The sequence below is a fragment of the Gymnodraco acuticeps genome, unplaced genomic scaffold (assembly GCF_902827175.1).
Source record: "Gymnodraco acuticeps unplaced genomic scaffold, fGymAcu1.1, whole genome shotgun sequence".
Taxonomy (NCBI): Eukaryota; Metazoa; Chordata; class Actinopteri; order Perciformes; family Bathydraconidae; genus Gymnodraco; species Gymnodraco acuticeps.
Genome location: NW_022990667.1, coordinates 58,368 through 82,164, shown reverse-complemented (window position 1 = coordinate 82,164; position 23,797 = coordinate 58,368). Strand labels below are relative to the sequence as shown.

The 23,797-nt window shown below is 42.2% G+C and overlaps 2 protein-coding genes across 3 annotated transcripts; one reads left to right on the top strand and one right to left on the bottom strand.

The window, feature by feature from the left end:
• Positions 1-9,428: 9,428 nt before the first annotated feature.
• armc1 (armadillo repeat containing 1) lies at positions 9,429-18,712 on the bottom strand. The gene is made up of 7 exons (XM_034229648.1): positions 18,408-18,712; positions 17,566-17,774; positions 15,959-16,050; positions 14,026-14,218; positions 12,709-12,825; positions 11,899-11,973; positions 9,429-11,426 (listed from the first exon to the last, which is right to left on the bottom strand). Exons 2-7 carry the CDS (start codon positions 17,725-17,727, stop codon positions 11,235-11,237), a joined length of 831 nt encoding a protein of 276 aa, XP_034085539.1. The 5' UTR covers positions 17,728-17,774; positions 18,408-18,712; the 3' UTR covers positions 9,429-11,234.
• A 202-nt stretch (positions 18,713-18,914) lies between these two features.
• Positions 18,915-23,287, top strand: mtfr1 (mitochondrial fission regulator 1). Of its 2 annotated transcripts, none has more exons than XM_034229614.1 (8): positions 18,915-19,017; positions 19,770-19,878; positions 19,990-20,088; positions 20,639-20,769; positions 20,870-21,102; positions 21,252-21,507; positions 21,706-21,886; positions 22,101-23,287. In XM_034229614.1, exons 2-8 carry the CDS (start codon positions 19,816-19,818, stop codon positions 22,146-22,148), a joined length of 1,011 nt encoding a protein of 336 aa, XP_034085505.1. In that variant the 5' UTR covers positions 18,915-19,017; positions 19,770-19,815; the 3' UTR covers positions 22,149-23,287. The 2 variants fall into 2 exon arrangements, with proteins under 2 accessions (XP_034085505.1, XP_034085507.1); XM_034229616.1 differs by having other exon boundaries at positions 18,966-19,017; positions 19,803-19,878.
• Positions 23,288-23,797: the final 510 nt, after the last annotated feature.

Sequence of the window (23,797 nt, the reverse complement as noted above, 5' to 3'; positions counted from 1 at the left end):
ATAATGTGATTTCTTTAATAGAATGACATAGTCTAATGGTGTTGTGTGATTATGATTAATATAGTACTTTGGTGAGAGAGAACACCAGCCAAAGGCTAAATGAGGACCTCCTCTCTCTGGTTCCAGGCCTGGACACATTTCAGCGCTGCTTGGACCTCTGATCAACTCTTGTTTCTGTCTCTTAGCTTAGAAAGAGAGTGTTGAAATAGTTTGATTTAGGGAAATGCACTTATTCGCTTCCTAGCTAGAGAAGAAACCGAGGTGAATAAGAAGTGGCAGCCAGTAGCTCATTAGCTTATCTTACGTAGCATAAAAAGTAAAAACAGGTATTGGCTACCCTTGTTACGTCCAAAGGCAGTGGCGGACTGGCCATCGGGACGTTCGGGACGAATCCCGATGGGCCGGTACCGAAGTGGGCCGGTCGAACGATGTGGGCCGGTTTGATAAGTCACTAGCCCCCCCTCCCCGTTGACAATTTACTAGCGGTACCGAAGTGGGCCGGTCGGATAAGTCACTACATACATATTCTGCATGGCAGGCTACACATTTTGGGCAACTTCAGGACAACATAAATTGACATATAATGCACTTTTAAGTGGATATGGCTATTATGTTAGCAAACATTTTCTTATTTGACACATTCGCATTCATTTGGAGTCATGTTTTTGGCCATGTGTGGGGAATATCTCGCTTTTAAGTTAAATATTCTACTTTCTTAACTTGCTAGTCGCTAATTTTGTCCGTCCTTTGGTGCTAAGCAGGTAGCGTAGCCTACAGTTCCCCCTTCATTGCACTCTTTATGCTAAGCTAAGCTAAGCAGTAGCTGGCTATAGATTCATATTAACTTAAGAGTTATCTTTATCTCATTATATTAATGTCTACAGGAAAGCATACATTCTAGAATAAAGAAATAGTACTTGAAATTATCAACAAATAGATGCTGTGCTAGCTTAATAGCATTTGACAATATTTATTCTCATGGTTTTTTCTCTCAAAAAGCTGCTCCTATTTTATTGTTACTTTGTGAACCATAATGTTAACCTCATATACACATAAAGAAGATTCATGTCTTCAGCTGATCCGTTTAAGGAGGCCTATAATGATACTATGGGTCAAAGGTCGCTATTTTCTCTTTTAGGTGTAGACTGGTGGAGTGGCAGTCAGGCGTGAATCATATTATCCTTGAAGAGATTAATGTAGCAGACTGAATGAAGGGGGTAATGATGTGGACGAAGGCCGATTAAACCCCCTTTTTGATGGGAGTAACTACTTTGATTTCTGCGAGGTGTTTCCTTCATTTTCCAAACATTCAGACTAATTTACCATATGGCAGGAAAACTTCTCATTAGACGTGGAAGTGTTGCAACGTCAAAACCCATACAATTGTAGTTGTGAGCGTCAGATGTGAACATGTTTGGCAGTGAGTGGACAGTGATGAATTAAGGTGGATGCTTCTCCTTCAGAAACAAAGCCTTCCATCACATCCACCTGTCTGAAGGTCGCCTGAAGGACAGAAGCGAAGCCATCGTCTGGAGAAACAGGAGGTTTGAGGGAAGTGCTTCTCCGCAACCGTTTGTCACTCTGATATGTGTTAAATGTGATAATTAATACTGTAATTTAACTAAACCCACTCTGCGAGGTTTGTAATTAAAACTGATGTACCTACTTAGCACACCAAGCATCACAGGTGGGCCCAAATTAATCTGCAAATAGAGCTAAATTGCCTGTGCTTAGCGTTTTCGTCAACGTCACTCAGTTTGGGGGGAAATATCTGTAATTAATTCTGATATAACAAAGTCATACATTTGAGGTTAAATGCAGCCTTGACAACAGACGCGATGACAGCAAGAGACCCCATCGAGTCGTCCCAGATGGGATCCACGACTTCGCTTTCTCCAAGATCTTGGCTGAGACTTCCTCTCACGACAGTTTGCCGATATGAAGGCAAGAGGAAATATTCAAAGATAGACTTGTGTGTTTTTTTTTTCTCTTCTTGCACACGCTCTCCGAGTAAATCAAAATGAACTGGAGTGAAAGCAGAATTCCAGACTACAGAACGGAAAATGAAGTGATTAGTTCTGGATGGGAGCCAAATGAATGAATGCATTTTGATTTCGACTTGCAATGAAGCCGCACAATTATTTACGAGCTTGTGTAGTCAGAGTTTTTGCTCTCTTTAATTTCTATGTTACAATAGATCCAAAAAATAACAGTTAACGATATGTTTGATATATCTAGCGATAGTTAGGTAAATATCAGATCTTTCTTTCATGGAAGAAATGGTCAGTAGGGATCTTATTCCAATATAAGCAGTATTCAAATCATTTCAAAACACAAAGCATATTTGATTATCACAAGAAAAGTGTGTTAAATTACTTTATTTTGCAAATTCAATTCTGTTTCCAATCATCAACAAGAACAAGGACACAACATTAGCATAATGATAACGTAAAATAGAGGTATATTGTATTAAATAATAACAAATGAAACACGCCTACTAAGAGGCACGATATCGTTCATTGTTCTCTCCCGGGTTTTTGTTTTGGTTGGTGCACACAGGAGCACAAATAGTAGATTAAACTGAACGACAGTCAAATCAAAGAAATAATCACATGTTTATGAATATTTAATATGATCATGGCAAATAAGGCAAGTGATTAGGAGTTTCCATAAATTAGCAAATTGTTATTTTATGTTAATGAGAGATCTTCAGCTTTCTTTCATGAATCATTTATGAATCAACAAAAAAAAGTTTTGCGCGGGGAAGGGGTGAGTGGAGTCTGACTGTTGATCAGACACACACACACACACACACACACACACACACACACACACACACACACACACACACACACACACACACACACACACACACACACACACCACACACACACACACACACACCACACACACACACACACACACACACACACACACACACACACACACACACACACACACACACACACACACACACACACAGGTTTCTATTGCTTTAAATGTCATTTTGCTTTTGGAAGGAGAGGTGATAGAAAGCAGACACCACAAGCACCTTAATTCACAAAGAACAATATAATTAATTCTGTCAAAGAGATGCAAACAAAACAGTGGAGATATAAGCTGTCAAAGTGTAATGATTATAAAATGACATGACAGAGGAGCTGGAGGAAACATGGGAAAGAGCGTACAGTGAAGTGAGCAGGGAGGGGTCTCACTAAAGGGGTTAGTGTGAAGGCGGAGGAGAGGAGTGGGTGGGGCAGGAAGGGCAGCGAGTCAGAAAACAAGAGCAAAACAAATCTGTGATCTGGAACTGGGAGAGCAGCCACTCAGGAGGGATTAATGAGAAGTAGGAGGCTGTGAAATTATGTGGCCTTTGAGTGGGGAGAATGGCCCTAGCAGAGCATGGCCCTGAAATGAGGTGAGACAAACTTCACCTGATCCACAATTAACGGCGTCATGCGGATGGCTGACACGGGGTCACGGCAGGGGAGGGAAGAAAAACCCACAATTCACTTTGTGGCAAATTATCACCCCTCCGAAAAAGGGCAACCATCAGAGGAGGGGAATGTTAGTCTTTAAAAAAAAGAAGGCTTGTTATAAAGATTTATAAGGTAGCATGAAATGGAGACAATTAACTGCAAAAATAAAGAGTGGAAGAGTGAGCGACAGAAAATGGGGTTTGATTGCACGGGGGAGGGGGGGAGGAGCAATAACAGGAGCACACATGATTAAGTGGTGTTAGGGACTAAGAACACTTGTTTGCAAGGACAATCTCTGTGTGCTTTTGTTGTCTGCCGGCCGCCTTTATCTGTGTGTAATTCTCCGTCTGATGAAATGTGTTTAAAGAGATGAATTGGGATCGGAGGAGCCGTCCTGACATGATTATGAGGGATTCATCTGCAGCCATCTGCCACCGTTATGAAAGTGGAGGAGGGGGTGGGGGGGTGGGGTAGAGAGAGAGAGATGGAGGGGAGGGAGGGAGGGAGGGAGGGAGGGGAGACCTTCTGTTCAGCAGCCCTGCCACACAGACCCAGCTTTACACAGGCCTCTGGCCCACAGTTTAACAGAGAGGCTGGCTCTGCCCCCGGTGAAGGTGGGCCGGGGGTCCAGTTAAAAACAAGGAAGTGGGTCATAAAACTTGTGCACTTGGTATTATTTCACAGGAGTCAAAAGCCCATTAAAACATTGTCTTAACGACAGAGTGCTCTAAAGTACAGAGTCTGTTTTATTATCCTTCACAGGAAAGTATAAGAACAGGTGTACAAACGTGTGAAATCATCCATGTATTGTGTTCAACCTAACTAAAAGTGAACTGTATGAACCATTGCTTTGTCATCAGCGTTAATCTAACTTTAAAGGTATCTTACTGCTTATATTTTCGTTTTTCTTTTGTTTCTTTTTCTTTCATTTTGTATTTCAGTTTAATTCTTGCCTTTCTTTTTACTGTATGTAAAAACATGAGTTTATATTCTCAACAAAGTGCATCTGCTTACAAAATTAAGCCAGTAAGTAGCCTACTAAAAAAGAAAGAAAACTAGACGTGATATCTGCTCAGCTCCAGAGCATGTACGTGAAACTTAATCATCTTTTTAAAGAATATTTTCCAGGTGCCACTGGTATTATATTCCCACTTGGAACCACCTCCGGACTGCCTCACATTCACACACCAGTTGGAGGAGAGGGCACAGCAGATGGGCCGTTGCTCATCACAACGTCCACTTGTTCTAAAGGGGAAAGCGGGGGCCTCCGACAGCACGTCTTAAGTTGTGTAATAAGCTTTTAGTGTCACAAATGAAAATCACACGTTCATTTTTTTTTCTCAGGTTGTTTTTTTCCTGTAGAAGATTTGTTCCCGCAGCTCCCAGAGGATGAGTGAATTGTATAACATAAACCGGCATTTTATAGAAGAGGGAAATTACTTTTGTTGATATTTAACATTATTGACGAGATTTATCCGTCTCTATAATCTGTCAGCTGTTGCCATGGCAGCTGGTGTGCCGTTTTTAAAACCATAGCCTGTGTTATTTGCCTCCACAGTGGAGTTTTTACACTGACATCTGTCGTGTTTTTATGATTGTTCCATGTGTGAAAAATCCCCCCAGTTGTCCTGAGTTTTAACAAAGCACCTATTCCGTCCTCTCACTATACGACTGAGCCATCACTTCATATTACAGGTCAGCGTTACGGTGCTTAATTATGTGCCGGCTGCTCGGGGCTCCTAATAACCTGTCATTGAGGGGAATTTGAATGTCACACCATATTGTTGGACCCTAATGGCAGCAGGCAGATCCACTGATGAGCCGTTTTGGGACAATTACAGTGGATATTCAAATCGCAGGTCTAGGTGTGTGTGGAGCTGCACCGCACACACACACACACTTGTTGTATCTTGACCCCTCAGCCAAAATCTCTTGCCACATAAAGAAGATCTCCCCCACCCCCACCCCCCTCCTTTCCACGCCGCTGCTGGAACAGTTTAACTGTAGCCTGATCGCTTTTATTATCCTCCTAATCCAGATATCAGCGATTTCATCAAGCCGGGGAAGATATGCATATCATGAATTATTTTGACACTGGGACCTTTTAATTTTCGCCGGCAATATTTCATCCCACCAATCAGTGCCTGGAGTGGTTGTCGGACGTGGCGGTGTCAGAGGACGAGGTTCACCTCCTCCCCCCTTCCCCCATCCCACGGCGGGTCCAAATCATCCCGGGGACAATAATGAGCTACGGCCACAATTATGAGCTGCCTGTGTGAGCGTGCATCTCATCAGAGGCCCCCATGCTGCTGAGGAGGAGGAGCAGAGACACAATGCAGGACGCACACATCAGGGATTTCATATATGAAGTGGCAGGAAGGAGGGAGTCTTTCAAATGTATTCTGTTACAACTACAAGTTACCTGTAAGAAAAAGTCAGTAATCTAACCTGAGTATCAGTAGAAATGTAATGTGATTTACTTGATCAAAAAACGTCTATAAAAAAACTATAAAACATCAATTACAAGTTAATACAGAAATATCAATAAGTGTATAAAGAAACCAACATATTTACTAGCAAACCAATGTGTCTTCTGCTTACTGATTAAAAAACAAAAACATGCCTTTTATTATGTAAATTCAGGCAGTTTTCAAGTACTTAATTGCAGATTCTGAAGTACTGGGATTTTACTGTAACTTCCACTTTTTAGAGGCAGAAATAACATTAATCAAACAGGTTCTGCATTTGTGTTAAAGATTTTGAAGTTACTTGCATTTTACTAGCACATTATGTTATGGGGTGTTCAACTTTAACAATATTTCAAGATGGAAATTATAATGTAGCCTATTACTATGTGGATTAAGATTTGACATATTTGTATTTTGTAAAGAAAGTGTCATATAAGTAGTTACCCTACAATAAGCTATGAAAATGTTAAAATAATTTAAATCTACTTATTATTCATAATGATCACATTTTATAATATGTAATAGACTAACGGGGCCCTTCGAACTTATAATGAATCGTTTTACTTTTGGTTAACACTCTTAAGAACAAATTGCTGGCAGGACTTTCACTTGTAATGTATTTGTCCTTCGTATGTTAAAAATATTCTGGAAACTTTCTTCCATCACTGCAGATTAATATAGCTACATGCAAATGATCATCTTACAAAATGTGAAGCACTTTTATTATAGAGTGTACTGCCACAGAAAATCACCTTGACCAGCTAGAACATGAAATACTGCTAACATGGACCAGTGATAACTCTGTCTGCTATTATAACCATAACAGTCAGGAGACATTCTGCATTGTGAGTACTTATGAGTATAAGTAGGCTATACTTCGGTTAAGGTACACTAGAGGACTAACGTCTTGTAACCTTTGTTTAAAGAGGATATTTGTGGTGCCTGCACATCCCATTAAACTTATTTGTGTGTGGGATTCTATTACTATAAAATGGTGTTAACAGTTCTGTCACAATGTTGAGACTCAGTAACCACATCATTTAACATTTTTGTTCTTACACTCAGAGACTACATGAAGCCATGAGGATGCGCAGCACAGGGTGTCATGTCTGCCTGTGATATGTGGACTGTGTGAGTTAATCCTCTGATGTTTTTACTCCCTGCAGAGCGGGTATTACGTGAGCAAATTGGATGCTCAAACAGTCAGTCCGTGACCTTCCCTCATCCCGGATGTTGACCCCCGTATAAAGAGAGACATTACATCTCGTTACACAACAACACGGCTCCTGCGCCTCGCTCCGGATAAAGAAAAATGTCTCAATTAAATCTTCACCGGGGCCCCCGCCGGAGAGTTATCGCTGCACTCACACATCCTCAAAAGTTATTTGACATAAATTGCCGGAGTCACATCATTTCCTGCCACACTCTGAGCGGGATTTACGGCTGATCCCATTGGCGGGGAGCTAAACCTTCAATACAATTCCTCAAGAGCCCAGGGACGAGAGGAGCACCTATCTCCCCCCGATCAGCCCCCACCCCCTCTAACGCAGATTAACCATGCAAATACACACAGGTGGGAGGATGATACCGCCAACACATTTATGCACATATATGCAACTGAGCTGATATGGCCATGAGGGGTTGGGGGGGGATTGTGCACAAGACAGGCTGATTGTGTTTTATCAGATGGGGGTGAAACATGGGGAAAAGCAAGGCGGTGTATCCAAAGAACTCAAGGAGGTCTGTGGCTTTGATTAAAAAATGAGAGGTGAATTGAGTCATTTCACAAAGGCAGCACATGAAGCTTTGAGAAAAATCATTTAAAAGTGAAAATGTCCTTTTGCATTAGTGCTCAGGAATGCAGAGAAAGGTGCATTATCTCCTAAAAACAACCTTATGGCTGCATTAGCGCTCAGATATTACAGGAGGTGAGCGAGGCGTGTCAGTGTGTTAATGGTGATGAGGATTCTCGCTCAGTCTAAAGATGGAAATGCAGTTTCAGCGGTCATCTAATTACAAACAAGTGTTCAGAGTGTACACTGGACCCAGCACTTCATCACTCGTCAGGCTTACTGTCTCTCTCTAGTGGTGGGAAGGGAGAAGACTGAGCTCAGAGGGGCTCAGGGTGCCTGCAAATCACACCAAGATACATGTTTGTCAGTGTCAATATGGACAAGAGGTACCCTAAATCAGAATCATCTAACATTCCTTGACAACAGGGCACATCTATTGCTACAAAATAGACCTTGAGGGGAGATTATATTGTCAAAAATATGAGAAGGTTAACCCTCTTAAAAAAGATTTCACTAGTGGTTTCTGCTCTACACTTTGATACGCACTCTGTGTAGTTAAAAAAGTTGTATTGAGCGGAAAATAGATGTTGAATACTTTTCTCAGAGGATTTTCCTTGTACAAATAAAGATTTAAAATGGCTTTAGGGATATTATAGATATTGGATAGTCAATATTTCCTAAACTCCTTTTAGACGGTTGCAGATGCCGATATACACAGACACACTTTTTCAGCCAAAATGCAAAGTACATCAAGTGTCCCCTGTAGTGGAATACAAATGATATTATGCCTACTGGCCCTTGTTTTTCAAAATGTACACATTGACTGAGAAAACTAAGAAAACAACTGAGGTTACATGTAAATCATGCCATACTGTATAACAGCGGTTCCCAACATTGTTCAACTCAGGGCCCTCTTAAGAATCGAATAAATGTCGTGGCCCACATTCAACCATCAACAATATGGAGGCTAAATAAAGTTCTGATTGGTCAATTCAGAACATGTGACACATTGTCAATCCAGTAGTACAGACCGCTGTCAAGGACTGTAATGACCGTTGCTAAGGAGGACCAAGAAAGAGAAAGGAAAATAGGTTCAGTAAAAAAAAAAAAACCTTAATAATGAAATGTTTCCACACAAATCAAAAATGTTTTGCAAATTATTTGGCGGCACAGGTTGGGAACCGCTGCTGTCTAACATTTTACGCAACACATCGGTAAGTCACAGCAGAGGAAGCAATCATTTCTGCAGACACCGATGACGTGCCGGTATCACGTATTAACATTGCCGTTAAACGAGCTCTGTAGCCAGACTCCATTCAGATATTACAGCGGCAGTGAAGCTTCCCTCCAGCTTGGCGTTTCATTGGAGGATCAGCAGCAGCAGCATCAGTGGCTCGGGGGCCTCCAGCTGGGGCTGCTGCTGCCTGCCTACCAGCAGCAGGGCTGGGGGGGTGGGGGGGGAGGTGGTGGGCGGCCACAGGATCGCCCTGGGGCCCCTCACTTATGCACCAGTAAAGAGAACTGGATTTCCTCTCTCCCTCGGCTACGAATGGTTGCTGCCTTCAGCGATTTGATTCGACGAAGTGAGCTCTGCACAACTGCAAACGCCGTGAAGATGATCACAAGAGAACACGGTGACCGCATCATATTCAGCAAAAATAATGCAAAAAAAAAGAAAAAGCACCAGACACGTTTGGATTTGAAGTTTATCATCGTTTGCATTAACAGTGTAAGGGATCTACAGTTTAAAGATCTGCATTCAGTATATTACATTTGATGAGCGAGTCTGTAGTTACACTTTGTTTTTGTCGCCCTTACAGAGGTTCATCTAACAGCTGTGGGAAATGTACACTTTGACCGACACATGAGAAGAGTTCTAAGAAACTACGTTCAAGTATTTCTTCGCAGTATGACACCAAATATTAAAAATTAAATCATGATGCAATTTAGAGACTGATTCTGTGCAAAATGGACAAATAAAGAAGACATTTTAATACTGATGATAACCCTAACGAATACCTTTTATCCAAAAACGTTATTTTAAAGGCTGATCTATTACTACATTTAACGCAAAAAAATATTATTGCTTTTCCAGAGAGTAGTCGTGATGAATTCAGGTCAATCTGTGCCGATCCGCTATCTGTTTGAACTCGACCGACTGTGACGTCTACGCACCATCAGAACAATAAAAGTCGCCTGGTCAGCAGCGGAAATTATAATTATTAATGACACTCGCACAAGTCGGAGGAGATCATGATTAAACCTGGTGTGAGTCATGGGGTCGTAAAGGCTAAAGGAAAGGAATAAACTCACTAAGCATTAGCTGTTCTGTGACATCCAATCAAATTACAAAAACTGAACAATCCTTCACATGTAATGTCTGAGACTTTAGGGAATCAGGCACCATTTACAAAATGTACATAACCACACCGTTATTCCAGTTTACCACTACTGCACAGCGAGTCCTGTGTGTGTGTGTGTGTGTGTGTGTGTGTGTGTGTGTGTGTGTGTGTGTGAGAGAGAGCACGCAGCGACACGATGTTTGCTGTAAGGACACTGCTGGCTAAACAGGTGGGGTGACGATACTGTAACAGTGTGAGTGTGAGTCCAGGGAAGGGTTCAATAAGCAGGCAGCTGACACGTTGGTATTTGACATGCCTGGGAGGAAAACTACAGAAGACTATAAAGCTGATGTGAAAGCAGAGGTAGCCTAACGTGTGTGCAAAAATACAAAGCGCTGTCAATCAAATCACTGCTGCTGTGATTGGATCAGTCCAGAGGAGTTCAGGTAATGTAGTTAGTGGTGGTTTATCATTCAGTATGTAATGCATGAGAGCCGGTGTCTAGTTCACTATTTCTACTGAGGAGACGTCCCACGCTAAGCTAAGAGCCGCCCCGCACAGCTGTTACATCTGACTCTCAAATGATTTAAACGAACGATGGAAAAAATTACATTAAATATATATAGCTAAAGTAAAATGTCAAAAAGGCACACACAATAACCACAGATCTAGGCATCAGGCGAGGTTGGCACAAAAGACGAAAAAGCATGCTAAATAAAACTGAAAGATTGAAAACAATGTATAGTCAAAAGAATAGGGAGTAGACACGATGAGGAAAAGCAACCAAAAACCATGCACACAAAAAAAAAAACCAAGAACTTCCAATTTCTAATGAATCAGCCAGAATTAAATATGTCCCGAATTTGGTTTGGTACAATTTGTAGTCCTCTATGTCAGGTGGGATACATACGCAGCTAGGTGTGCACATAAAAGCCAGTAGTAGTGGGATGTAGCTGGATATATACACAAGTTAAAGTTATTGCAGGTTCCACTCGGCAGTCCAGCACTTGTTGCACGCTCGTGGTGTGCTTAGCGAAGTGAGGGGGGGGGGCTACGCTAGTGTTGGCTTAGTCCGAGGCTGAGAGACGCTAAGGCTGCAGCTGGATGGTACTTTGGAGGAGACACAGGAGCAGAGAGAGAGACAGGAAGTGGTCACCAGTAAAAGGAGCGGGTCAGGAAGTTGGCGGCCGTGTTGAGCCAGCCCATGCCGTCTGTGATGGAGCCGACGCGCGTCACCGCCTTGTCCTGCTCCTCGGACGGGCTCTCCTCCTCCGGCAGGTATTCTGGGATGTCTTCGTTCACCTCCACCGCCTCCTCCGAGTCCTCGCTGAACGCCAAGATCCTCTGCGGAAAGACAAAAGAGAAATATGTGTTTTTAGTGACATTTGTCCAGGAGGAACAGTGTTTTTCGTCATCATCCTCACAGTCAGATTACATGTCTGAGCCTGGTCTGCCCCCTGCTGGCCACTTTATGTATGACTGTTAAATGCAGCAACTCTTTCTTAATATTTAAAGAACAATTAACATATGATTGGAAAACAAACACTTTGGAATCCCACCTGATTTATGAGTTTTAAATACAGCTTCACTACATTTAAGTGTACACACTGCTGGGAAATGGTACGACTGGGACTGGTGTGTGTTTGGCAAAAAGGGAGTAGCCTGGAGGCGGAGGCAGAGATGTGACTAGCTAATCATGTCAGTGTGAATGAGTCTCAGCCGCAGGCAAGGGCGGCCACACACAGATACACACAGCATACACTACATCCAGGGAAATTAGTCCACAGCAATTTAAAGTAAACAATACAGTCCTTACCTCGGCTCCATTCTCCGTCCTCACCACCTGCTGAGCCGTCATCACTTTGGTGGAGTTGATTGCTGTGCCCAACGCCTGTGAGGAAAGGGAAACACTTATTTGTGACTCTTCTCTTTCTGTCTTCAGCTAAAACAATAATAATATAAATAATACTTATGGTTTTATTAAATGTTGGTGGTCAATTCTGGTTTAAATAATCATTTATAGGTTGACAAGCAGCGTCAACACAGGTTGTAAATGTATGAGAAAGCTTATTTCTGCTTTTGTAACGAAGAAGACCAATATCAATGACTTTCCAGTTTCACATACCAATAAATAAGTTGATATCTAACTTTCTGCTCTAAGAACTATGACTGAAGGGAGCAGGTTCTGCTACCTTTAATAACTCCAAAAATCTGATTTACTTTATCAGCCAAGAGTAAAATACAAGAAGTAGTATAGTTTTAGAAGTACAATAAAAAAGTAAAATGTTCAAAGGAGTTGAAGACAATAATTAAATATAGTTAAGAGTGATACAAACACACATAATACATATGCTGCATTCGGACATATTGCAAAGTCCATAGCAAACAGCATGTGTATCCCAACTGGCAACAACGCAGCAATCAATACATTACAGTGAAAAGTGGCAGCCCTTAGATGTTTGGAAGTGTTTAAAATGGTTATATGTCAGACACGGTACAAGAAACTGGACAGATGGCGTGTTTACCAACTGATTGTGACCAAAATACCAACTGATATTTATTTGTGGTCAGACACAGGCAAGAACATGGTGTAACCCAGAGTTCCTGGAGGATGTCCTGCACCTACCTCAGCTTTGAGGTCAGAGCGGATCCTGATTACACATCTCTTGACGGCCATCTGGAAGGTGAAGCTGATCACTCCTCGAATCTTCAGCAGCGCGTCCTCACAAAGGCTCCGTCGAGACTGACACAGGAAACAACTGGGTTATTAACATGTCATTGGTTAAGGGACGGCCATCATCATACAGTATAAGATGTAACCATGTCAAATGTAGTCGTAGAAAATACACTACAATACATGATATTGCTACATACAACATGGTGTTGAGGAATGCAGTCCACATGACACGGTGTGTGTGTGTGTGTGTTTCTGCTGCAGTGATAGTGCGGCCGCCCACCAGAGGCCGTCTGCTGTAATGTAATCTGGCTAGCTGCTAGCTTCCTGCAGAGCAGCGTTCAGGTTCAATTCCAGCCTCCTGCTGTTCAATGGCTGACATTTACAACCTGACCCCTACACCCCCCCCCCCCACCCCGTGCCACATAGATATGGCTAAGATGCACTGACAACACTCGTAATGACAGCGGCAAACACTACAGCCCAAAGAGAGATGTCTTTGCATCAATAATGTTTGGTGTGTATAGTTTCGAGGAGCATGAAGTCAGAGCATGGTGACAAAGCATCTCGCAAAGCGCCACCAGACTCCTTTGACAGAAACAGTCATTTAACCTCGCAGGACAAGATCAAGTACTTCAGTTGGTCTGGGTGTGTCAAACAGACTTCATAATGGCAGCGGTAAACCAGCAACTGCTGCGTTCTGTCTGCTAAAATTATTGTTTTTGTCCAAGGCGTCTGCTGGCTTTTAAGAAAATATATATTAGTTTAAAACGGCTTCAGTTCCGTGTCTGAAAGGGGTGTCTGACAGCAAGGTCAACCAGTAAGGGGCTGTCACAATATCATATTTTCACTACATCATTATCATGGCCAAGAACATTAAACGTGTTAGATAAAAAGTCAAAATCATATTTAATTTTGTGTTTTGAGCATTTTGTCCCTTTTTGGTAAATGAATTACACTAAAGATACAAGTGTACGAAGGTCAAGAGAGTCTCCAGCCATAAACTATATACAAAAGCATACATTGAGATTGAAATCTCTTGCATAATGGATTTAAATCTCAATAAGAGAGCATGAAAAATGAATAAAAGAAAAGACGTTGGATTATACACACGATAATAATAACATGGTTCATTTTTAATAACCCTGTAGTATACCGGTATACTGTGACACTCCTAATACTAACTATGGATAATAACCCATTACTACCCTACTCTGAAAGAAGGAGTCTCTCCCTATAAGTGTTGAATGCAGCCTGTGTGACACTCACTGAGTCGTCCAGTCCGTCGATGTGCAGCACCACCGTCTTGGCCCTCTTGTTGCTGGAGCCCAGGAAGAACTGGGCTTTCTTCTGGCAGGACGCAGCGGCCGCCTCCGCCTGCTCCGCCTCCTCTTTACCCGCCAGCTGCAGGATCTCATAGATCTCAGAGGCCAGCAGCTTGGTCTCCCCGGGCGACGTACTCCTTCAGGGAGAGAGGGAGAAGATCATAGAAGAAAAATTACTGAATTTGTCAACTGTGGTTCATGTTTGTAGGAACATATGTGATGGTATGCAGTTGTATGTTGTTATTAGTGGGTGGATTTCCATGCAGAAGCCACATGAGGTCAGTTGGGGCTGCTGATGTTTTGAGAGGGATCCTGAGATAAACCTGCAGGCTTCATATGTCATCAAGTCATCAGTCCTTCTATAGTAACCACACACGACACCATCTGTCTGGAGCTGCTGCCCTCTGGGAGTGTTGGGTACCCCCCCCCCCCCCCAACAACACATCCTGCACCAAATCCAGAGGCCAAACACCTTCTTTGATATTTTACTCTATTCTTTACTTCCATGCATTTAATAAGAGGCTGCTTGAGCTTCAGATCTTGAGTGTAAAGTAAATAAAAACACCTGTTTGGTGCGACTATGCTGGACCCCCCCCCCTCCTCTGCCATGTGTTGCCACTCTGTCCGGCTATGATCGACCTCCACCCAAAGTCAGCCTGACTGAAGCTGTTCCTGCAGGGCGGCTTCTGATGCCTGACGAGCTAACGTGACGCGCTCATTCCAGGGTGAGAAAGAGAGCTCTGCCGCAGGAGGAGGACGAGGAGGAGGCGGGGTGTAATCATACAGGCTATAGCCGGCCACTTAAACATTAGGTCTATTCCTATCAGGGTGCTGATGATGACCTGCAGTCGCTTAGTGTTCTCTGGTGAGAGCGGCTATCTGGAGCACAACACCACCTCGACACAGACCTGCCAAACACTGAGGCTGCGTTCACACTACAAGCCTCAATTCTGATGTATTGCTCAGATATGAAGTGGCTAATATCAGGTTCCAGTGTGAGCTTCTTACGGTCCTGAACTGACCCGAAAAAAACAAGAAAGCCACAAGCAGACGTAAACGTGGAGGCCAGTGAACTCACATTAACATTCGATGTGCTGTAAAAAGAATTTGTGAGCAAAAACTAGGGATCCAAGTTTTTAATGACATTTGAATAATGGTGTGTGTGGAATAGCTGCTACAACTTTGGAGTTAGTGTGGATGCCGGGTCAAAGCCAGGAGTGGTACGCCTCTCCAAAAGACGCAACATTGTGACGAATGTCGATCAGAAGACATGTTAACGTTCAGAGCTGTATATGATTTAGTACAACATAAGAAAAGGTGGCCCGAGTCAGAATCGAAAAGTTCACATTTTATGATTTGTGCGGTTCATACTCAATCACATATACAATAAATAAGAAAGTTTTACCCGCAGTATAAACGTAGCCTTAGTGGATGACCAGACTGTGTTTTATATATAAACACATGTAGAAAGCCTACCAGAAAAGCCTACAAATGATACAAAACTAAGAAATATGCTTGCACAAAATGAGCCACCTCTGCATCTAACTCCACAACAAAACAAGTGTAAATATAAGCTAAAAACATGCAAGTGGACTCAACATGAAATGTAGATGTGGCAAGACACATTCGAATCTATAAAGCTGCAGAAACAGCAGTTTAACTGTTTAGCACCCTACTCTAATTCATCTTTAATCACATTCATCCTGACATGGCGAAGGAAAGGACATCATTCTAACGAGATAATCTGCAGACTGGCACACATTGTCTGTGCAAAACAAAGAAATCCTAGGTTATGGTTTTACGTAAAGAAAGTGCACAGTGAGCATGTGTGTGTGTGTGTGTGTGTGTGTGTGTGTGTGTGTGTGACAGGGACTTGCTTCTGCATGACATTCTGCAGGCTCAGCATCATGCCCAGCTCGCCCTTCATCTTCTCCCTGTTGGCTCGACATTCTGCCAGGTAGCGCACGGCCTGCAAGGACAAGGGCAGCGGTTATCAATCTGACCCGTTGTGATATCATGAGAGAGAGGAGACTTTAAAATGGGTGAGCATGTGCAATGAGAAAATATTACATAACCATGATAAACACGCGGCGTGTTTACACTTCACGGGTTAGCAACTGTTACATAAAGCCTTTAAAATGAGTGCTCGCAATACAAGTCAGGATGTAAGACTGTTTAACTCCTGAGCTCTGTGAAGTGTCACCATGCACATACATGTTCATAATACACTGTTCAATTATACATCTGTTTATAGTCTTGATATCCATATATGTTTATATTATTACAGTATTTTTTCTACTCTGCATTTTTCATTCTGAACAATATAGTTCTATTTTATATATACATATTGTTCTTATTTATGCAACTTAATTGACCCATTTTGACTATTACTATGTTATGTCTTCATGTTTATTGTATGTTGCATTGTTGGAGCGCGAGACTTAAAGTGGACCTATCATGCTATATTTTAATAATATATTGTAGGGCCATACATATATAAAACATGTCTGTGAAGTTCTTTTTCAAAATACCAAACAGATCATGCATTTTAGCCATGCCTCATTTCGCTCTATTTGCTCTATTCCAGCCCTGTCTTCACAAGGGCTGATTCTGTGGCAAATGAGCTGCAGCTGACCACGCCCCCCTGCAAAGGAGGGGGGCGAGGCACGAGCGTCATGTTACCATGCTGTTACCATGCTGTTACCATGCTGTTACCATGCCACACAACCTCTCATTCCCCTGATAGGTGGAGAAATGCCCATATAGGCGGAGCTCCCCGTTTCTGACGTCAGAGATATTTCAAATCTGGATCAGTCTGTATCAGATCCGTTGCAGCCCCGTTTTTAGAGATTTGGGTATGGAGGAAAAGAGAGAGGGTTGTGTTCCCTGACACACCGGGGACACATATTCATGTATAAAAGACGTATAGGTCCCCTTTAAGCCAAAACTACACTGCAGCTGTTGGGCTTATGACAAATAAAGCCTTTGAATGTACTGCTAAAAGGTGATAGAGTTGGCAGTGGAGAGATGTCGCTATATCAAGACATGGCATCACGTTTACACCCCAAAACAGACAGCAGGTGTCAACACAGTATAGTGTTTTTAAATGTAGCCGTTTAAAGAGACCATATGTGACTGGAACACAATGGTGAAAGAAATACTACAGTCTCAATATACTATATGTGTAAAAGTCTTAATGCATTCAAAGTAAAAGTGCTCATTGTTCAGATAGGCTCTTGTCACAGTATTGCAATAGTATAGAATATACATTTTTCATGTAGTAGTTTGTAAATGAGGAAGACATTTTAGGTACCTAAAACACTGGGTTCTTTCATAGTACAGCGTTACATATCATATCACATTGTTGTTACATTCCACCACACAACTGATGAATCAACCAAGACTCATTGAATCAAACGACTGCTGAAGATAGTTCAGCTAGAACATTACAAATGCACCATGTGTATAAATGGATGCTGCTTACTAATAGTGCCGAGTAGACGACTTGTGGGTTGGGGTGGTCCAGGAACAGGATCAGGCCCGGCAGACAGCCTTGGTCTTCTACGATGGCTCTTCGGTTCAGGGGGTCCGCAGCCAGGTCTCGCAGCTGGTTCACCACGGTCAGGGCGTCCAGCTCCGCACTCATGGTGCCTCTTATCCGGATGCCATGCACATCAAACCAACCGCTTCACTCTGCAGGAGAAAAAGAAACATGTGGTCAACCAGGGAGCTTACATTAAACACATTGGAACTGCAGCCAATGATCGTTTACACATCGATTACACATGTAGGCAATTGTATTAAATGCATAACATGTCCAAAAATAACTATCACAACATTAATTTATTGTCAAAATTGTAGACAAATCCACAATCTGCTGCAACATTGTTATTGTTACTGCTGTTGTTTTTTTATTTGGTGCAAAAATAATAATACAACTTACAAAATCAAGTGTGTTTGGCAGGCACTATGACACTTTACCATCCATTACCTTAGACCACATTTGAATGATGTGTTTGAGTTTCGGGTTCTTTTATAAACTCTGAAATGTAGTCCTACACAATCTGACTGATAAGTGACTCTTGATAAGTGACTGATAGGACTGTGGTTTTCACAGTAAAGTATACATAGCTTAGCATGACATTTCATAACATGAGTTACTTCTTACACAATCAATATATTTCAGAAAGCTACAATACAAATATTCGTGTTGACCAAAGACACCTACTACGACCCCCAACCTCACCTCAAAACACGCCCTGTGGTACAGAGGCGAGTCGGCAGCTAAGCTAAGCTAGCTAACGTTACTTGACAATGATAGCATACCTTTTTGGTCAGTTTTCAGTAAAACCATGTGACAACTCCAGCTGACTTCAGTTACAACAGATGCTAGCACGACGTTACAAAATCTTCCGGCACCACCTTTAAACAACAAATGTCACAAATTAATTTCACAAACGCTAGGCCTGCGTCCCTTTCTTTTCTATGCTTCTTTAGCTAGCAGCTGTGCACAGTGTTTGGGTTTTGTGGCACGTCAATGGGTACAGCTGTTTTGTGAATACGGACATCCCAATTCTCCGTAAAGCTCCAAGCCCTTTAAACAAGACACATCACCGCCGGGGAATGAAGGGAAGTATAACGAGCACACACAAAGTTCCTGTCAAATGATACGGTATACTTTGATTGACTGATATCACACCCAATCAGCAGTTAGTGTTCTTTTCTTAGTCAAAGTTGGTTGGTGCTGGCGCCTGTCAATCAATGTGAACAACCAATCGTAGCATCCCGTGGCCACAACCTACCCATTGTAATCCGTATAATCCAATTGGCTCAAAAATGTACTCCTTGAGTCTTCCCACATTAGCCCCCTCCTGCAGATGTCCGTCGGTTGACAAGGTGGAAAAACTTAGACAGTTGTTTGCCATCTACAGCTTCGGTAAGTTTGTTTCAAAGTCACACACACAACCGATCTTTGATTATATTGTAACGTTTACATATGCATCTGCCTCCCGGGCGTTTAATGTGATTAGACTTGTGGGTGTCTTTGGAATGTCGTAATAAATGTGTTTGTAAAGTTGGCTGGTTAGGGTTAGCCGGAGCTATGCTTGTTAGCATCGTTTAGCCGCTAAAGTCAAGATGATCCTGTTTAATTGTGCTCAACTAACCTCTAATCCTGTCACATGCACGCTACCAGCAAACATCTGCCACACAACTGCGACCGACTCACGTTACCGCTTTATTGGCTTAACTTTTTTAACCCTTAAAACAACAAACAGCGGTAAAAATGAAACTAGCTTCAAAACGCTATCATGCTAGCATCCCTGCCTGTGCTGCAATTGATGTTAAAGCTTTTCCTACAGTGTTTTGCATCTTGTCCTTTTGCTAAAATAAACAATTAAAAGGCTTGAACTGTTTTAAAGTTATTCCTGTAAAGATGTTACTTACTTAACTTTGATTTTGACAGCTGTTAATACACATGTTAAACACTTGGGGAAATTGACAAGGATTGAGATTCTATAATATAATCATTATTGGCAGGGATGATCATTTTGGAAAGAGTATTTTATTGCAGACAAATAAAGAATATGTCAGTGTTGTGGAGCATCTGATCTCTATTACACATTGCAGTATTGTAGTTCCTCTCCTTGACTCAACATGATTCAAATTTAAAAAGTGTGTTTCCTCTAGGTGACAATTTGGTGATGATGCCTTTGGTTTTAGGACATGTGTCTGAATGCCCTCGTGGTACACATCAACAGAAATGAATAAAGACAATCCACGGATAGAAATGGACCTGGTACGTGACAACGTTTGTTAATGTCTGCTAAATACATACAAGCCCTTAGTTTAAATGTTTTAATGTATTATTTCCATCTCTAAATTATGTGTTTCATGTTTTGTTTTGCAGGCTTTTGGATCAGACAAGACCTACGGGTCCTCTAGAAGTATTGTGAGGAGAATAGCTTCGAGTCTTCCTTTTAAACCCTGCCCCAGGGTTCATTTTCAGGTAAGGGTGTTTTACATAATCATCAAATTCATTAGTGTCAAAGTGAATTAGTCTCCAAATCTCTTCCTCTGTCTTTCTGCCTGTCGCTCCTCACTGTCAGTCATGTGACGATACATCACAGCCCTCTTCCAGCTTTTGCTTACCTCAGAACTGTTTCCATGTATCACCCATAAAACGAGCCAGATATGTTTTTTCACCAAACTATTTAAAGGTCACAATTTTTAGATATTTCTATAAAGAGGAATATCTGAAATGCTTTGCCTTTTCCTTTTCTGTCTCTTTCAACACAGTGCTTTCTCTTTTTTCTTCTGTCCTTCTGTCTCCAGCTCCCCTCCCTAGCTTTGTGGAATGCAGTGTGTCTGCTTTAGGTCAGTGTGTTCAGCAACCTTCCAACACCTCCAGCTGATTACTGAGTACCTGAACCTTTCATTAGCATCGTACAGATCCCCCACCCCTCCTCTCTGAACTAGCCCTGTGTCCTTTCACACACTTACTTGTATTAGTTGTTGAAATGCAGTGTTTTTGATCATCGCTTTTCTCTCTGTGACAGCTTTACCCGTACAATGAGGACGCTGGTGTCCTGATTGGCGGCAGCAGGCCGAGTGGTTTGGCCTCTCTGGCTGATGTCGGCTGGCTCGACAGGGACGAAGAGGATGAGGACGAATTAATCGGCAGACCCAGGTGGGAGATACTCCTCTGTCTGCTAACAGCGGAGAGAGTGTTTCACTTGAACTGTTTCTGTGAGTTTGGTCTAAAACATTTGAATGCCTTTTTGAAACAGGTCAGCGGTCCCAGCAGGACTCGTGTTTCGAGCCCGCGAGACTCATCCTCAGAGGTCATTATCCCGCCAGATGTCACTACCCAGTTTGCATCAGGGGTCCCCGGACCCCCAGGGGCAGACAAACACCAACGATGAGGCCAATCAGAAGATCAGCGCTCTGGAGACAGAACTCGCCAAACTCCGAGCTCAGATAGCACAAATCGTTTTATTTCAGGAAAAGAGCACACAGCCAGGTATTTCCTTTCACTAATCTCTTATAAATGCACTGCTTTGTTTCCCCTTTGTCTGCTCCATTGCAGTAACATACAATGTCCTCTAGATGGCAGCAGGCTTTTAAATGTCACACAGCTATGAGTCTTCTCTTTCCTTTGTTTCACCTCAGCTGCGACCACAGGGATACCTCCCCCTCCACCCTGTGGCACCCTGCCTCCCCCTCCTCCACCGCCCCCTCCCCCACCGCCGCTGCCGCCCCCACCTTCAAGCCTCCAGCGGACATTTTCTGCCATTGATTTGATAAAGCAGCGCAGGGGGATGAAGACAGAGGGTCACACAGATTTGGACTCGAGGCCAGCAGAAGTCCCCAGCATGCTCGACGTCCTGAAAGACATCGGCAAAGTCAAGTTACGATCGGTCAAAAGGTACGAGGGAATAAATAACAGATTTAAGAAAATGATCAAATGTAAAGATGAAGGTTTTTTGAATAAGATGCATGTTTATCCAAGCTAACAGTAGGTGGTCAAAACAACACTTACTTGCTACTGTAATGAAAAACCTGTTTGTAAACCTCACAATTAATTAAATTAGTATGTGTGTTTGCCTAACTGTGTTTTCCATAGTCGCCCAGGGGAAGGTGATGCCAAAATGAAGTCCAGTGAGCCTCTAGATGCCGCTTCTCTCATCGCCGAAGCCCTGAAACGCAAGTTTGCTCACCGGTATCGAAACGACAGTGAGTCAGGAGACATGGAGGATTTCAAGCTTCCCATTCCAGATGTGAAACCCCGAACGGAAGCTCCTCTGGTGAGAGAAGTTACTCTTAAATCGCTGTTACCTCAAGCTACAGACACCTCAAAATCAGCCTTTTATTAATCCTGAGCACAACAACTCTTACTGAGACATATTTGGATAAATGAACTCTTAATAGCTTTTTTCATTAGAATACATTTCAGGTTATGTTTTCACGTCATTTTGTCATTGATTTGACATCTAATGTTCTGTCCTTTTCTTTCCACAGTTTGGACAGCACATGTTGAAATCGACTGGCAAAAAGAAGTTGATCTGAGCTGGAGCTGCAGATGTGCTGCGGACACTTTAAAGTGCCTTACCAACCTTTTTAAATAAGGGCAGTTTCTGTGGAAGAACAAGGGATTCTGAGTACCAGTCATCTCGCAGCGTTGTATCCGATGGTCACCCTGACCGTCTGATTTTGCACTTTTTATAACTTATATTATTAGCTTTTTGTTTTAAGAACATGATTTACTTTAACTGAATGTCTTATTGTTTTGTGTTCAAAATATATCAGCCCCGAGTGATTGTGGCAGCAACACTACAGAATAATATTAAAAACACTTTAAGTGCACGTATCACAATGTTTGCATTCCCCTTTTTACGAAGGGGTTTGTAAAGAGTTTTTCAACAGGAGAAATTGAGCACTTTCTTACTCATGGAATATTGTGCTGTACACATGTATAATAGACTAATTTATGATTGGGATCCTTTTATTTATGTTGCAGTTTAAGTAGATAACACAAGTTATTATGTGGTTGATTTTTTCCAGTATTAATTCCTGGTGACTTTTAAAAAATAGTTTGTACTTTATCTGTGAGTTACGTACGTTGTGTGTCTTCTGTTGAAATTATCTCTTTAGTGAGATCTGTGATTAAGAACCAAAGACATTCCAGCGATCCAAGAGATTCTGCCTTTCTCTGCCACATATCTTTCTATGTACTCGTTGTGTACAGACGATACTTAAACAGTGAGGAAAACAGATACTGTGAAATATCTAGGTCGTAAACAGAAAAGGTGCAGTAAGAGATGCCTTTTATCACAAAGCATGCTTCGGTTCATCTCGGTAAGAAACACTATATTTACATGTTTTAGTCATGGGTCCTAAGGTACCCACTGTTCATGTATCATTCCAATGGTGCCAGTAATTATCACATTTCCATGCCTGTTAAGATGCAGATCCTTCAGGGTCGTGAGGTTTTTAGTATTTTGTTCAAAGTGACTGACTGCTTTGTTTCCGTTCTGTCGATCAAGTAAGAGTAGTTGCTGCTTTTAGTCGACTCTACTAGTATTACCTTTTAATAATGGAAGATGGACTGGGTGTGTCAGTAGTAGGATTTTGTAGAAGAGTTGTCTTCCATACAAATTGTTTAATTGTCAAATCTCTAAATAATAAAGTTTATTTTCTGTCCTAACTTTCTCTGGTGTTCATTGCTGAGTTTTAACATCTTGAAAGTCAAATGTCTTCGGTTTAAATTGTAAGGTTCAAAGAATAAATGCAACACAACTTGGGAGGGCATTTTAGCCTTTGCAGACCATTTACATGCACAAATACAATAACACTACAGGAGAGGGAACCCAAAAAGCATAATATACCCTGTTAAAGGTGGGGTAGGTAATTTTGGAGAAACCAGCTCGAGTGTGCTAGAATTTGAAAATACACAGCCGGAAGAAATCTGCCACTTCCTCACAGAGCCCCTCCTCCAACACACACGAACGCGCACATGACCAATGAGGGCACGAGATAAGTTTGTGCCCCGATGGAAGGCTGACAGGCAGGTAGGCCATCCAGTTACTTTAGCCGGGCCGGCTCAGATCATTGGTCGTGCTTTTTACAGTACTACGGCTTCCACAGATGACATATTTTTAATGGATTTTTTGTCAAAGCACTTCAGATATTCATTGCTATCGGGATGTTAAGAGCAT